The 15,249-nt window shown below is 48.6% G+C and overlaps 1 protein-coding gene across 1 annotated transcript in view; it reads left to right on the top strand.

Annotated features, from left to right (window-relative positions):
- ACOT13 (acyl-CoA thioesterase 13) overlaps positions 1 to 15,249 on the top strand; it is a 179,232-nt gene that overhangs the window by 67,925 nt on the left and 96,058 nt on the right. The window contains exon 2 of the mRNA XM_069613617.1: positions 10,915 to 11,099. Within this exon, the coding sequence (XP_069469718.1) occupies positions 10,915 to 11,099 (185 nt within the window). The remainder of the gene's footprint in view (positions 1 to 10,914; positions 11,100 to 15,249) is intronic.

Raw genomic sequence — 15,249 nt, 5'->3', positions numbered from 1 at the left:
AGTCAGGAAGACTTCTGGTCTTCATAGTTGGGTCATATTTGTTTTATTATTTGTTCTTGGTTCTAATTTACATGGGACCCTGTGGCTGAGGAACGACTGCTCTTCTGACAGGTTTCCTAAAATCACTAATCTAGGGTTTGACTCCATCACTTCCAGGCCTGGTCTGCTTCTACTCTTGTACGAACCCCTTATTATTGTGTACCCTCTCATTACCAATACTAGCAGTTACAACTTGTATCCCCTGTTCTCAGTGGGAATACAGGGAACCCTGGTGTTGGGTACAGGAAATTACTAGTTGGGCATAAAATGTGACTTTACACTAAGCTCTCCACATCAAGGATAGAGCACACCATTTATTACTTGCCAAGCAAAAATGATCACTTGCCAATGGGCTGTGGCGGTGCACAATTTGATTGCTGGTGTATAAGCATCTCTTGTATTTGATTTTAGCCTCACCAGGATAGTGACTGATAGGGCCTCATTACGACCCTGGCGCTAATGATTTAACGGCGCCGTTTAAGAGCGTCGGCGCCGTTAAACCATTAGCGCCTGATTACAAGATCCCTTAGCGGGTTGGAGGCTTTAACGCCTGCTTTTTGCAACCCGCTAAGGGACCTTGGAGCTAATTACGGCAACCGTAATTTACGGTGCTGTAATTAGCGCCTTCCCCATCCCCATTTTGCACTATGGGGCAAAATGGGAATGGGGAAGGGCAAATGGTGAATGGGGAATTACCGCCCCCGCCAACCTTGTGATGGGGGTGGTAATTCCGCCATCCACCATGACGGAGACCGACATGGACCATGGTGCTAATAGCACCATGGTCCAGCGCCTGGGTCGTAATGAGGCCCATAGTGTTTGAGTCAGTCCCTTGATGTGTTTCAGAGGCTCAATTCACACACAATGGTATATTGGCTTAAAGTTTACCATATGTGACAACAACTTCAAAAGAAGTCTTTCGGGGTCTTTTTCCCAACTTGGTTAAAAAATAAAATGTATAACACTTTTTATTGTTTTACATTTAAATCAAAATGAGAACAAACCAACACTGGGGAAAAAAAAAACATAACATGATTTGGTGACACTGCGGGATACAAGAACAAAAGGCCAGGAGGGTCACCATCAGGAAATCATAAACAAAGCAAAGATAATCCCATTGAAAAAGCCTGGATCCCGCCTGGACCATTTTTCCGGGCAAACCCACGCATTATACAGTCTCATCTCTAGGGCCTTACAACTGTCTATCTCAGACACATTTTGCCAAACTAGGGCATTCCTGCTGCCCCCCATATTGATGCAATGGTTCATTTCTTCAGTCCGGCAGCTGTAGATATAAACAGTTTTTCATACCTAGTGAAGTTATTTTCACCCCACATCCCAAGGAGCAGTAGCCGTGGGTCCCTGGGTATTACCAGTCTTGAAAAAGGGTGTACATTATCCAGACACTTCTGCCGGAAGCAACAAACCTGCACCCACATTTAAGGCACTATGCATAGTCCGTACGACCCCATTTAAACGAGGCAGTGTGATAATAATAAACCATGTGAAGTACCTTGAGTTGCATTAACCATGTTAGACAGAAAAGCCTCCACCCAGTCCTCCAGTTCCAATGGGCCCACATCTCTTTCCCACTGTGCCTTAAGACTGACCAGCTCCTTTGTGGCAAATGCGGTAAGGACCTGGTATAGGGTGGAGATAACATTCATGCGTATGCGCTCCAGGAGGAGATTAACCTCTAGCAGCAAGCAGGTCGGCACTTCCTGGAGTGCCTGAAACTGAGCCGATGGGGCATGCGATAATTACAAATAGTGGTATCTCTCAGTCTCCTGAAGATCAAACTTGTCGCGCAACTCAGAAAATGTGACCAGCGCACCTTCCCTTACCACACCCGGCATGTAGACATTATCCCATAGGGGTTGTACCAAGGTAGCCCTGCCTCCCCATCCCACATTTCAAACCACTGTAGAGACCCCCCCCTCCCTCCATCCATCCATCCATCCCTTCTCTGCCCCATAATGCGGCAAGGATAAGTCACTGTGTAACCAGTCGTTTACAACCGCTACTGAGCCGGCCCAGTAGTAGCTGCACAGGTTTGGGAGCCCAATACTTCCCTCCCACACCAAACGCTGCAGTGTTGCCAGGGCGATGCAGGATTTACCCCCGCCCCACAGGGGGGCCCGAAGAGGAGCATCGACCTTGTCGAATTCTACCTTGGGGATCTGTAGGGGGGCATTGTGGAAAAAGTAGAGATACCTCAGTAGGCCTAACATTTTGAACAGGGCCGCCTTCCCAAGTAGTGTCAGAGGAAGGGACCCCAGTTGGTGACATCACAGGTGAACGTATCAGTAATTGGATGGAGATTGTCACGCACAAAATCGGCAAGCACGGGACACAGCCATACCCCCAAAAGAGTGAAACCCTTGAGGGAGACCAGATATGGACAGCCCTGGGGGAGAGCACCACCTGTCCCTTGAATGGAAAGAAAATGGACTTATCCCAATTCACCCTCAACCCACTAACCCCTTGGAAGTCCTGCAGGGTCATTGTGACCCGGGTGCAGGCTACCTGTGGCTTGCTCAAATACGCCAACAGGTCGTCCGCATACAGCTAGACCTTACCCTTGGCGAGTGCTGCTAATGGAATCCCAACCAAATCATGTCCGTCCTTAGGCGGATTGGCAACGGTTCAATAGCCAGTGGGAAGAGAGGACAACCTTGCCTCGTCACCCTCTCTAGGGGCAACGACCGGGAGGACACTCCATTAACTCAAACCTCTGCACTTGGCAATGCATATAGTAGGTGAACCCACTCCAGGAAGTTATTCCCTAAATCCATGTGAGACATTACCTCCCAAAGGAACCTCCATTCCACAGAATCAGAGGCCTTTTCCAAGTCCACTGAGAGAAGCGCTAGGGGGTCCACCAGCTCGGTTGCCAGTCATTTGGTCGAAAACAATTGGTCGACTGGACAACTGGTCGAATCAATTTGGTCTCAAACCAAATGGTCGAATTTTTTTTTTATTTTATTTTTACCCCTTTTTTTGTGGGGGGCCCCCCCCCACCCCCTTTTTTTCTTTCTTTTTTTTCTACACGAAAACCCACAAAACACATATATAAATAATAAAAATAAAAAAATCGACCATTTGGTTTTCGACCAAATTGCAGTCGACCAGTTTGTAGTCGACCAAATGACTGGACACCCACCAGCTCGTGTGCCTGATATGGCTATGAATAATCTTCGGATATTCATGCGGGTGGACTTGTCGGGCATACAACCGCACTGGTCCGGGTGGACCAGGGAGGTGACCATTATGCTTAGGTGCTCCCACGACACCTGTGCCAAGATCTTAACCTCTCCATTAATCAGGGAGATAGGCATGTAGGAGGTGCAGGACTCTGTGGGCTTGCCCGCCTTGGGGATGACAACAATGCAAGCTCCCTTAAGGTTTGGGGGAAGTAGGCCAGTAGTCTTTGAGTGATTGAATAGGTTGTGCATGTGCAGAGACACCGTCTCAGCCAGCCTCTCCCAGACCTCAACCGGAAACCCATTGGGCCTTCCCCGACTGAAGATGTGAAATAGCAGCCTCAACTTCCTCCCCGGTGATATCTGCCTCTAGCTCGAAGCTCTGGGCGGGCGTCCGCTGTGGCATGGTGATATCGTCCAGGAAGGAGGAGCCCCTCCACGGGTCCCGAGCCGGTCGGGAGCGATATCAAGCCTCATAATAAGTAGCAAATGCTTCTGCAATGCACGCATCCTCCACAATTCACTCCCCCCAAGCCTATTATTTCCCTCACATGCCTGTAGCCCTCATACCTCTTCTCCAGCCAAACCAGCATTTTGCCAGTGCAGTCCCCTGTCTTATAAATCTGGCTACGTTTGTGCCAGCTCGCTTGCCTGGCATTGTGCATGGCTATGTTGGGTAGCTGATCTTGGGCACTCCGGAGTGCCTCACACTTTCCAGGGGTACCCTCCTCCAGGAATGCCTCCTCTGCAGCTATCTCGTGGTCTTCTGCATCCCTTACCGCTTACCTATGCGCATGTCTGTGGGCCGCAACTAAAGATATAATTTTGCCCATTAGGACTGCCTAATAACCCTCCCATAATACCTCTGGCTATGTACCGACCATTGTCTTGTAGCCCACCCCTCACCAAAAACTCGGGGAAGCCCAAATAGTAACTGTTCATACGGCACGGCGGCCTCTTGTCTCTGCCCGTGTCGAGCTCCATGACCAAGGGAGAATGCTCAGAGATACCTCGAGCCAAGAAACAAACCGACCTGAGCTTATGCAGGTCTCCCTGCGGGATAAAAAAGTAATCCAGCCTATATAGGTAGCCGTGTACTTCTGACAAGAAGGAGAAACAGTGATCCGAAGGGGGCAAAAGCCTCCGGGTGTCCACCAGCCCCAACGCGAGGGACAATGTGTTCAGTTTTGTGGGGGTGCCAACATTCCTCCCCCTGGTGTGTGTACGGTCTTGCATTGGGTCCATCACATCATTAAAATCTCCTCCCAGGACCCAAGTGTCCACCTGATTATGCCAAAGAACTGCCTGGATGTCGGTCAAGAGGTCCAGCATCAAGGACAGAGGGGTATACATGCATACCACCCCCTAAACCTCCCCACACATCTCCCCCCTCACCAGCACAAAGCATCCTCAAGGATCCTGTGTCACAGCCAGAAGCTGGAAGGGGATCTGCTTGTGCATTAATATCAGAGTGCCATATGTGTGAAGTAAAAACATTACCTGAGAGGAGAACCCCAAACTCTGGTCTGCATATGAGAAAGAAATGCCTCCCGGGCTGTCATCCCCATCAGCGTCCCAATCAACAAAATAATCCTGCCACCCCCCTGTTCCTCCATGTTTCAACCACAGCCCTCCCACTCTGTACCCCCACCCCCCACAACTAGAAGCCACTGTCCCCCGAGCCTCATAGAACCATAACCTATAACAACCCACTCAAACATATTCAGGGTCACCTGCGAGAGCCATCCGAGCCCCCTTCGAGCCCCCACCAGGAACACACCTACACAGGAGATTCAGTTGCAATAAATGTTACAATTATTGCCCATAGGATACTGTCCTATGTGCAGCTGGGGAGAGGCTGATCGCCCCCTCCAGCTCTCCCGGTGCCAGCAAGTTCTTGTGCGCTGCCAGCGGCCTCGGGTAGATCGGAGCCATGCGTGTCAAACAGGGAAGTGGAGGACTCTCGGTCACTGCGCAGGCCAGTCCGTAGCCGATCGGGACACCGACCCAGTAGTAGACTTTGAGCAGTGCTGGGAAGAAGAGAGCGTATTTGATACTTAGCGACAGCAGCTTCTTTTTAACTGAGTCGGACTGTCAAGCTCACTGTACTTCCTTTGTTTAGTCTGGCAAGAAACCGATCCAGTTCCCAATATAAGTGATCGGGCCTGTCGCCCTCTCCATGTATAAGAGGGTGTCATGGCCTCTGTAACTCAGTAGTCTCGCTATGATGGTGCGCAGAGTTGCTCCAGTTACAGGGTGGCCCGTCAGGACCCGATCGGCCCGCTCTTTAGAAAAGTAGTTCAAGAGTTTTTTTAGCACCATTAGGTCTGTCCTCCAGTGTTCCAGAAATAGTTCCATGCTGGGCCCCTCCTCCTTCTCTGGCAGCCCAAAGATGCACAGGTTATTTCCTCGGGACCTGCCCTCGCTGTGCTGAGCCCGGCTTTCCAGGATGCCGAGTTTTTGTGAGACAGATGCTAACTGATTCTCCATTTTCCTAATCACATCTTCAGTGTCTGATATACGTTGCTCCGCCTCGCCCACATGCAATTATAATGTGCGGAAGTCCTGTCACAGAAAGGACACCTCTGATACCAGACCATCTATCTTCGACTCCAGTGAGGACTGCAGTCCCCGATGGCGCTCATGATGTCAGTGATCGAGGTCTGGTGTTCGGCACCTGAGGCGTCCGCGCAGGTCGCACTTGCTTCTTGCGTTGTGAGAGGAGGTGGGGGGGGGGGCACTCGCTGTATAGCAGTCCATTTTATTCTGTAGGCCCCCCTTCCGGGGCTTGTCTTTCACCATCCCTACAAGAGCACTCGTTTTCAGGTAAAATTGGCCGATGGCAGTCACCTCCACTGGATGGCCGGTGTTCCCGTCAGATGCAGCCATGACCACAAACTGGATTCCCATATGCTTGCTTCACTGGCACCCGTCTGCCGGCAGATCAAGTCCCGGTCACAGCTCCAGTCCGCGGTGCCACACACCTTGTCTATGCAGAGGCTGCTCCCACTGACATGCGAGTACCTGGCTCTTTTCCTGTGGCAGTCAGTTTCAATGGAGCCCTCACCATATGGCACCCGCCACTCACATTTCACTCTCACTGTGTCTCCTGGTCTGGTCGTCAGTCTTCCCTGCCAACAGGGTGTCCAAGAATGGGATGGCCCATCTGGGCCCGGTCTATGCGCCTCCTTTTAACACCACTGCATCCCAGGAACCTGGCCACTAGATCAGCCCATGGGGTTACTGTGCCCACGCACTCACTCAAGGCAGCTGTGTCCTCGCTGGCAGCATACGCACCAGGACAGTAAACTGCCACTCAGGGCGCCAAGGTCCCTCACTCCAGAACCACGTGGAGGGGCACACACTGTTCGCACCTCGGTGTAAGGGAATCCAGCTTCCCAATTGCATAGTAAGTATCTTGGGTCTGTATGCTCAGCAATTCAAACAGTATCTTTCGCTGCACTTGCTCCACACAGCATCCCTGTTGTCAGCCTCTCTATGGATGCAGTCTGCATACCACCTGGGAGCCTCTCCCCCGCGGCACCAACGAGGCCCAGGACGCAGACCGGGTCTCCTCTAAATGGCGCCCACTCCCTCTCGCTTTCAGGCACGTTGTAGAGGGTCTTCCCGGCTTCAGGTCCGTCCGGGAAGAGATCAGGATAGTGCCTGGACCTGCTGCCACAGAACTATTAAAACATTAAGGTATTTCACAGGATACATGTGGCAGGATGTTGGCTGCCCCGGCGGAACTCGTGAGACTCACATCTCCATAAGCCTGTTGCTCAGCAGAGCCCCGGCAATCTTAGTAAATTAAGCGAGTTCTCTTTTGCTGGGTTTTTCAGGAATGAGTGCATTCTCTTCATGGATGAGGCCCTCCTTTCAGCCATCTGATGGAGTAGCTTACAAACTGTAACAATAGTCCCATTCCAGCCAGGCAATTCTTCTTAACAAGGTGCCAGGCTAGTCCCAGAACTGACCAGGAAGCAGAGGCTTTGCTAGCTGGTTCTGGGTGCCTGCCTACCTTAATGTCCACGGGTACTGGAGTTATTGCCCACCAGCCTGTTTGCAGATCTCTTCATCGGTCCCCTACATGCATTCGTGCCTAAGTGGCCTATCTCGCCACCTGGCCACCAGTATTTTCTTAAACTGCTTGTGGCCCTCCCTGTTTCCTTGCCATGTGCTCTTTCCTCTTACCACCTTAGTCACAGAACCCTTAGGTATAGGTTACGTGTGCCCCTAATTATGGTTTCTCCTCCTCCAAGCTAATCTCAGTTTCTCTATCCTGTTGGGCTTTTCAACAACTCCTTTTCTGTCACTGAGTATCTTGCACCACCTCTTATCTCTTCCAACTTCTCCTGTCACTGCATGACCTATACTCTCTTCCCTTCCTCTACTCTAGCTGTTCTCTATATTGCACTCTCATGTTGGCTCCAACCCCCTGCTTTTGATGTTCTCCTTTCGGCCCCCTGTCTATCGAAACCTGATCTTTTCACCTCTCATTCTTGCTCCATATTTTCCTTCTTTCCTCCTCTAAAGCTCCTCTCCATCTCAGCCTATCCTGCTCTTACACCGCCAGAGTCTCTGCTTTTCTTGCTAGCGAAACTCCCACACCCTGACTTTTGCCTGCCTGCATTATGTTTCCCCAGTGCCCCTTTCCCAGGAGCTGGACCTTTCCCATGGATTGGCACCTGTGTGTGTGATTCGTTTTCCTGGCTTGTGATTGGCCGGGTGTACAACGTCTCTGTTACCAAGGTAGCTGACTTTTGATTTTACGGGTGGGTGCCGGTGGACAGATATTTTGGAGGCTGTATTGAAAGTATAAGGACTGGCTTTTCCCGGGGGTTGCTCGGGAATGGAGCACTCGCGTACTCGCCGCTGCTGTCTGTTACTTCTGTTCTTCTCACTTTATTTGCGTCATTCCTACGACAGGGTCTCCAGCGTGTTGTCCACAACTTTCTCCTGCTCGTTCTGGCTCAGTGCTGCAGCAGTGAGCCTCCCTTCTGTCACAGGACCCTCACACCCTCTTACTGTTAGCCAAAACATGCTACACTTTAACTCTTAAAGGGCCAAAGGACCCAGTAGTAGCATACGTGTCGCAAGCCCCGTGCCTCTGATCCTGGATTTGTTAGTTGGCCAGTGCATCCTCCACTTACTCCCCGTGTCCAGCATCACCCAGTAGGTAGTAACACCCCGACCACACACCCCAAGGGCCTGGCAATGGACATTATAACAAATGAACTGTGCTGTCAAATATTTAACTTTTTATAAAGTATGTGTAGCAATGCTTCGGAAAGTGCATTGTTTTGCTCTGTCTGTTCAACAACTTTCTTGAGGGTAGAATCCCTCCTGGATTACCCTTTTTCAACGCTGCAAAACACTTGCTCAGCATTAAATGGGCACTGATTTTACAAAAGGTGTTAGTCTTGCTTTTGGTTCGCAATCCAGCCCTGTAGCATGTTCATGTGAGCATCCAGCTGAAGTCTTGTTGGAACTCTGCTAAAAGCTCTTGGTCAATGTTCAAATAATATTATCAATATAACAATTAAAAACAATGCTATTTGGCGAATTCTGTACAGTCACGATGTTATATGGAAACATTCAGAAAGCAAAAAATGAAATTGATACTGAAATCCTTTCAAGGCTATGAAACTTTTATTTCCAATTATAACACAAATGCCCCCCCCCCCCAATTCCTAGCTTTCTCTTGATGCATAATCAAACCAACCGTATGCATAATGATTATGCAAAGGCAGCGCTCACCTGCAACAGGTTAAAGTTAGGGGACACGCTAATCGGTGTAAAATAATGTTTTCTTTAAACAGTAGTGATCTGTTAAGGTCGTATAGTTCAAATTAGTCCAACGAGAGCACATGAAAACAAGCGAACCTCTTAAATCCCCCCAAAAAATCTCTCCGCAACAAAGGGAATGGCTTAGATATACCTCATTGGTCTTTAGTGTATCATTGTATGTTTACTTGCATTTTCCTTTGCCACACACAGTTAGTTTGTTTAGAACAGGGACTCGGCATGGTCAGTAGCTTCCTGAACTTCCCCCATTATAGAAATGCTTCAGTGTCCAATAACATGCTTTGTACGCAGTAGCAGACAATGAGATAATGCTACACTGCACTAAACGTGTCCCACAAGCAGCAAAAGACAGTCTCCCTCCCTCGCCGAGGAAATCAACTGTGTTGCAGGTTACAAATTAGTTTGTGATACACATGCTGTCTGGCATGCCAAAAGTTAAAGAATGGGATTTCCTCGCTTGTTTTCATAAATAAAAAGGCAAGGTTCATGCATTCTTTATGGACCGCTTTTAGTGTGCTTAGAGGCTGTGTTGTTGACATGCTAATATCAAGGATGAGCCTCCGTTGCACCTCACAGAAACCTCTGTCCGAGCACTCCACTAGCTTAGATTTGAGCATCCGAGAAAGCAATTGCCTACTTTAAGAATTCAGGAACTGTCACAGGATAACTCCTTTCTTTGGGCAAAATATCTATGGAGTGCCCAACAGGACCCCCTTCACTGCCGATGGCCGCCTTCTGCTCACCCTCACGGGATGCATATCGCGCCAGCTCCTGCGCTAGCGTCCGCACCGCATCTCCCTCATTTTCAAGAAACAAACAGACCTCTGTGTATCGCAGCCTTCAGCGGCATCCCCCTTGTTTTTGTTTTTTTTACCTTACTTGAGTGTGTGCAAATCTCCAGACTTCTCTGTAGGCCACACCGCCACAGAGTGTCTGGGTTCATAAATGGGTTGAAGAAGCCATGCTTGGCTTTATGTAGGAAGATTGCAACTTGCCAGATCTTTCTAGACTGAGACTTTGTCAAATGACAGGGTTCCATGTCTTTACTTGGTTGCATTTACCTCTGTATATCTTTGCATCGGCGGATGTCCATCAGTGATCTTGCTCTGTTTTGGTAAACGCCCACCTTCCATTTTTTTTAATCTAGGTCTCCTTACCCTCTACAATACTCACTGCTTTGAAAAAGGAGCAATACCAAAGCAAATGCACTGATTTAAGTGCACCGATGGAAGGACTTGCCAAGGAATGGCAGAATAGTCCTCTGCGGTGAAACCCTGCAGTTTCCTTGACCATTTCACTCCATTGCTGCACTGACTAGGACCTGAAGCAAGTCCACTTGGGAAAGTCATTCTCTGGCGCAGTAAGCAAACGTTGGACGTGCCACTTATGTGGGAAAAGACCATTCCGATCCCCTTGTAAATATTGTTTCCTTTGGACAGGGTGTATCTAGATATGTTGATGAGGCCGAATTGTGCCTATGCAGGCAGGAGCAGCAATGATGTGATGCGGGATGCTCAGCCAAGCCTATGTGGGTGGTTCTTTACTCATGTTCCCTGCTGGCAGGGCCATAAAGTTCTGAGATCAAAGAAACCATGGACACGGAATGTGTGGAAAATGTTGTTGCCGTCCAGTTACCCCGTTTTAGGCAAGGACTTAAACCACAACATGTCAAAGGTGTGCCTGATGATGAGGCTTTCCATCGGTCCAATAGGAAGGGCTTACTGACTGATTTTCGTAATCAAAATTATAACCATGAATCAAACACAACTGTCATATTAATGGGCTTGACTTGGTATGTTAATGTGCTCTCCTTTTGTATCAGTAGCAATTTGTCATACCTATTTCTTTACTCTGTCTTTCTTAGGTGGACCTTGTTTCTGCCAGCCCAGGAAAGGTTGTTTGTGAGCTGAGAGTTGAAGAGGAACATACTAACAAGCTTGGCACGCTGCACGGTGGCTTGACCGCTACTCTTGTGGATGTGGTGTCAACTGCAGCGCTTCTGTACACAGAGAGGGGCGCTCCAGGGGTTAGTGTGGATATGAACATTACGTGAGTATTCTTGAGTTACACGTTTTTAATAGGTTTCCTAGATCAATTGCATTTTATTTCACATTGGTCTTTAAATTAGTACCCAGTGGGGGGAGGGGAGGGCAGCCTCCCAGCCAATGAGGAGGCTCAAAATGGGGTCTTTCCTACAGTGGTAAAGACCCTGCTCTGAGCCTCCTCAGAGCAGGAGGCTGCTGCCTTCTCCCGCTGGGATGAAGGTAAGTGCACACTTCCCTTACGTCCCCTGCCGCTTATCCCCAACCCCACCCCCTTATCCACATTTACAACCCCCTTTACCCACACCCCACTTGTGCTTCCGTGTCCCTCATGGGCACTTGAAACACTAGTGTTCCCAGCGCATTCCCGATCTGTCAATGGCTGCAATGGAAAGGGAGAAGGGACTACATGTAGTTCCCTTCTCCCCGATTCATGGCGGCAGTCTTGATTTGTAGTTTTTATCTTAAGCTGAGAAACAGCAAACACGTTGTTTCTTAACGCCAGATAAAAACATTACTACTACCCTGGTACAACGTACTGGGGTACTAATAGCAATAAACTCCCCCCTAACCCCCCCCCCCCGACTTCGCTGACCGCTACTCTTGTGGATGTGGTGTCAAATGCAGCGCTTCTGTACACAGAGAGGGTCGCTCAGGCCTGCAAGGGATGCCCCGGGCAATTACCAGACCAGTAATGACGCCCCCCACCCCACTCGGGGTTTATTGCTTAATTAATCTTCAACCCATGCAAACGTCCAAGTGAGGAACCGGGCATTCTAAGAATACTAGCTGGTAGTGCTTTAAAATAGATACATTTTAACCCCTTTTCTGAAGACAAATAAGCCTTAGTTTGTTCTACAGATTAGTGTCCTTGCAAGCAAAAAGTGATTCTCCGGCCTAATCTCTCTGTAATTTAGGAATATTTGTATTTGTTATTATCAGCTCACAAGGCAGGAATTGGATGGTTTCATTTTTTAAATCACTTTACATTATTCACACTGCAATGTGGCAAGGGGGTGGGGTAAGAAGCATAAGAAGCAGGCAAAATCACCCGTATACCTCTGGTTTGCATCCAACAGTGCAATTGATTAAACACTGCCTGCCAACAGGAAAATATTGCACATATGCCATCTATTCCTGATTCTGTCCCATCCAATACCACCACCCCATCCAGCTCCACTACTGCCAGTCCAAGGAGGCGCTCGAGTCGGCTAACCAGGCTCTCGGACAAGGATGCACAGACACAGAGGCGCAGAAGTTATGGCATGTGTGTGGGTACGTTTGGGTGGTGGGGGAGGTTGTTTGGGGGGGGTTAGAACATTGGGGCCTGGTTGGGGGTGGGTACGTTTGGGTGGTGGGTGGGCACGGGTGTACAGCTTCCCTAACCATTGCACCTCCTTCCCTGTTGTTAATTCATCAATATATCATCATTTAAAAACAAAACATACATGAGTGGACATCTATCATTTCATTGCAGTACAACACTTCATTTATTGGCATCACCATATCCATGCATTGCTGTGAATGTGCTGTGTGAGGGTTGTGCCTTCAACTGATGTAATGGTGCTCCCCTCATGTCGTTACAGATGGCATCACTTTTTTTTATTTTTAAGGGTACCTCGCAAGACACACCACCACCACCGCCACCGCCGCCCCTTAAAGTGGTGCGGGTTACAAAAGGGACATGCATGGGACCCGCCAGTTGACAGGCATGATTAGCGGCAGCTTGTAGTAGGCTGGCCATGAATACAAAGCAAGCTGATGAACCGAAGGTCAGCGTGCTGCCTCTGCCTATGGTGTAGCTAAGTTAATTCAGTGTGGAAGGCAACGTTTGCGGTGCCTGGTTTCTGTGTAGTCAAGGAAGCTCAAACTGTTTTCACGGCTTAATAGGAATAAAGAAACTAATAACATAGTCCCTAGTGCACGGCCACTTGCAATATAGTGACTTCTGAGAGCAGTCAATACCCCTATCACTCCTTTTAACTGTTTCTATGCTAATCCGCTTCATCCCTGGTTGTGTTGTAAATGAGTTGTAAGTGGTGCATGAGCAACAGTGGACCGAAATGGTTAGGGGACAACACAAGAAGATGCTTCGTCAACTTGGAGTGAAATTGAAGCATAACTAGGTTCAGGAGGGTGAAGGTAATGAGGGCAGAGAGTTTGCACAGTCTAGAGAGCCTGTGATGTTAAAAAGCCTCCTAAGAAACAGTGGGAGTGGATGTCTTGCTGTTGCATGCAGATTTGAGGAATGTTTGCGAGAGGATTACAGCTGTGGAACAGAGATTGAGCAAGATGGAGTCCTCGGTTGTTCTGTTAATGTTAATGGATATTTTTACTGTGCACTATCACCACCAGAGTGGTCCTCTGGCGCTCTGGCAGATCTGAAAAGGAAACGGGGTAGGGGTTGAGTTAGTTGGAATGAGCGGGAAAAGTGCAAGAGAGCAGTGATGTGCTGTTGGCAGCTTCAGTTCGGTTAAAACTGTTCGCTGAGCTTGGGGGTGCTTTCCGGTCGGTAGCCGTTGTGTGCTGTTGTGCGAAGCTATGTGTAGTTTTGTTTTGTTGTTGCAGTGTAGTGAAGTTTGTGCGGTTTGTTGTGCTTTAGGGTTGTGGTTGTGTTTGGTTAGAGTTTGAGAGGTGTATGCAGAGGGGTGAAATTGTTAGTTGTTGGTTATTGGCCTCGCTTTGTAGAAGTGATGCGTTTTAAATTTCCACGTTCTTTCTAGATGGGGTGCATGAATATCTCTGCATTTCTATCTGGATCCTGCACTGGCTAATATTCACAATCCTGTCTGTATATGACGTACGCCAATATTTACACATATAGGCAAATGTGGCACTGGCCCATCTACAAAATCCTGTATAGATGCGAAGCAAACTAGCATTCACAATTCTATCTAAATTTGTCATTGGTAATATTCCCAATGCAGTCTAAATGTGACAATGGCTAATATTCGCTATTCTGTCTAGATGTAAAGCAGGCTAATGTTCACAATTCTATCTAAATATGGTACTTGCTATCATTCACATTTCGGTCTGGGTCCGGCGCAGGCTAATGTTCACAATTCTATCTAAATGGGGTACTTGCTAACATTCATAATGCTATCTAGATGCTACGCAGGCTAATGTTCACAATTTTATCTAGTTGTTAAGCAGGTTAGTGTTAATATTCTGGTCTGCTATGGTCTGAGGGCAGGTAGAGTGGTAGGGCTTCTGGGGTAGAGTGATTGCTCTACTCCCCACCCAGGCCATACCTACCTTGATGGTTGCAGCTGGTTGGCGGCTGGCCGTTGGCCTCCCCTGCTGACACAATCTGGAGCCGTCTCTGTGGGAGCTGCCCTTTGCCTTGGGGCCCTTGGCCACAGGGGCTGCACGGGCAGAGGGCTGTCCTGGGAAGGTCAGTTATGAACAGGTGGATGTACCAATCAGGGGAGTTGGCTGGCTGGGAGGTGGGAGGGTGAGGGCGGGACTGGGAAAAGGCCAGACACAAACAAAGGACTACACCCCAGGGACTGCACACTGTAGATACAGGCCAGCACGGAAAAACAGGGTTAGAAGCCACAAAAACACTAGACGAACCCACCGGATTAACACACAGTGCTCACCAAAAACGAATGAAAAAAAACTCACAGCACTCCAATAGAGTACATGAAATGGGCCAAAAACGGATTACAATCAATGTGCAACTACTCACTCAGCATCAACCAGCCCCTAAAGTTGCTTCCAAAGTTGTTTCCCTAACAGCGCTTTCCAGATTGCAGTCCATTGCTGCAAAATAAAATGAAGGGACTAGTATCTCCCATAAAAGCGCTGGAGCAAGTGCTGAGGAGGCAGAAGGACGTTCACACAGATGTAACGTGTGTCTTCTGGTATGACCAGAAAAGTGGTTGAAATGGGCAGGAGCGGTGCTTCTCTACTTTTTTAGTTTGGGCTGTTAGGTGGCACTGAAAGCGCTATCTGAAAAGCTGAAACTATTGTCATTAACATAAGAGCTTCAAATATGGGCTTTGAATGAGGGTCTGTAATGCTTTTCCAATGGAGACAACATTTGAGGAGGGATACTCAGTTGTAATCTCTTCCCATTCCCTGCCCCTGGCCAATGTAATCCCTATGGCTTATCCCACCCTTTCCTACCCATCTCGAACTCTTTGACTTGGTGT

Source organism: Ambystoma mexicanum, chromosome 5p (assembly GCF_040938575.1).
Source record: "Ambystoma mexicanum isolate Mex_15411 chromosome 5p, UKY_AmexF1_1, whole genome shotgun sequence".
Taxonomy (NCBI): domain Eukaryota; kingdom Metazoa; phylum Chordata; class Amphibia; order Caudata; family Ambystomatidae; genus Ambystoma; species Ambystoma mexicanum.
Note: the sequence above shows the minus strand (reverse complement) of the source record. Positions and strands in the feature narration are given on the sequence as shown.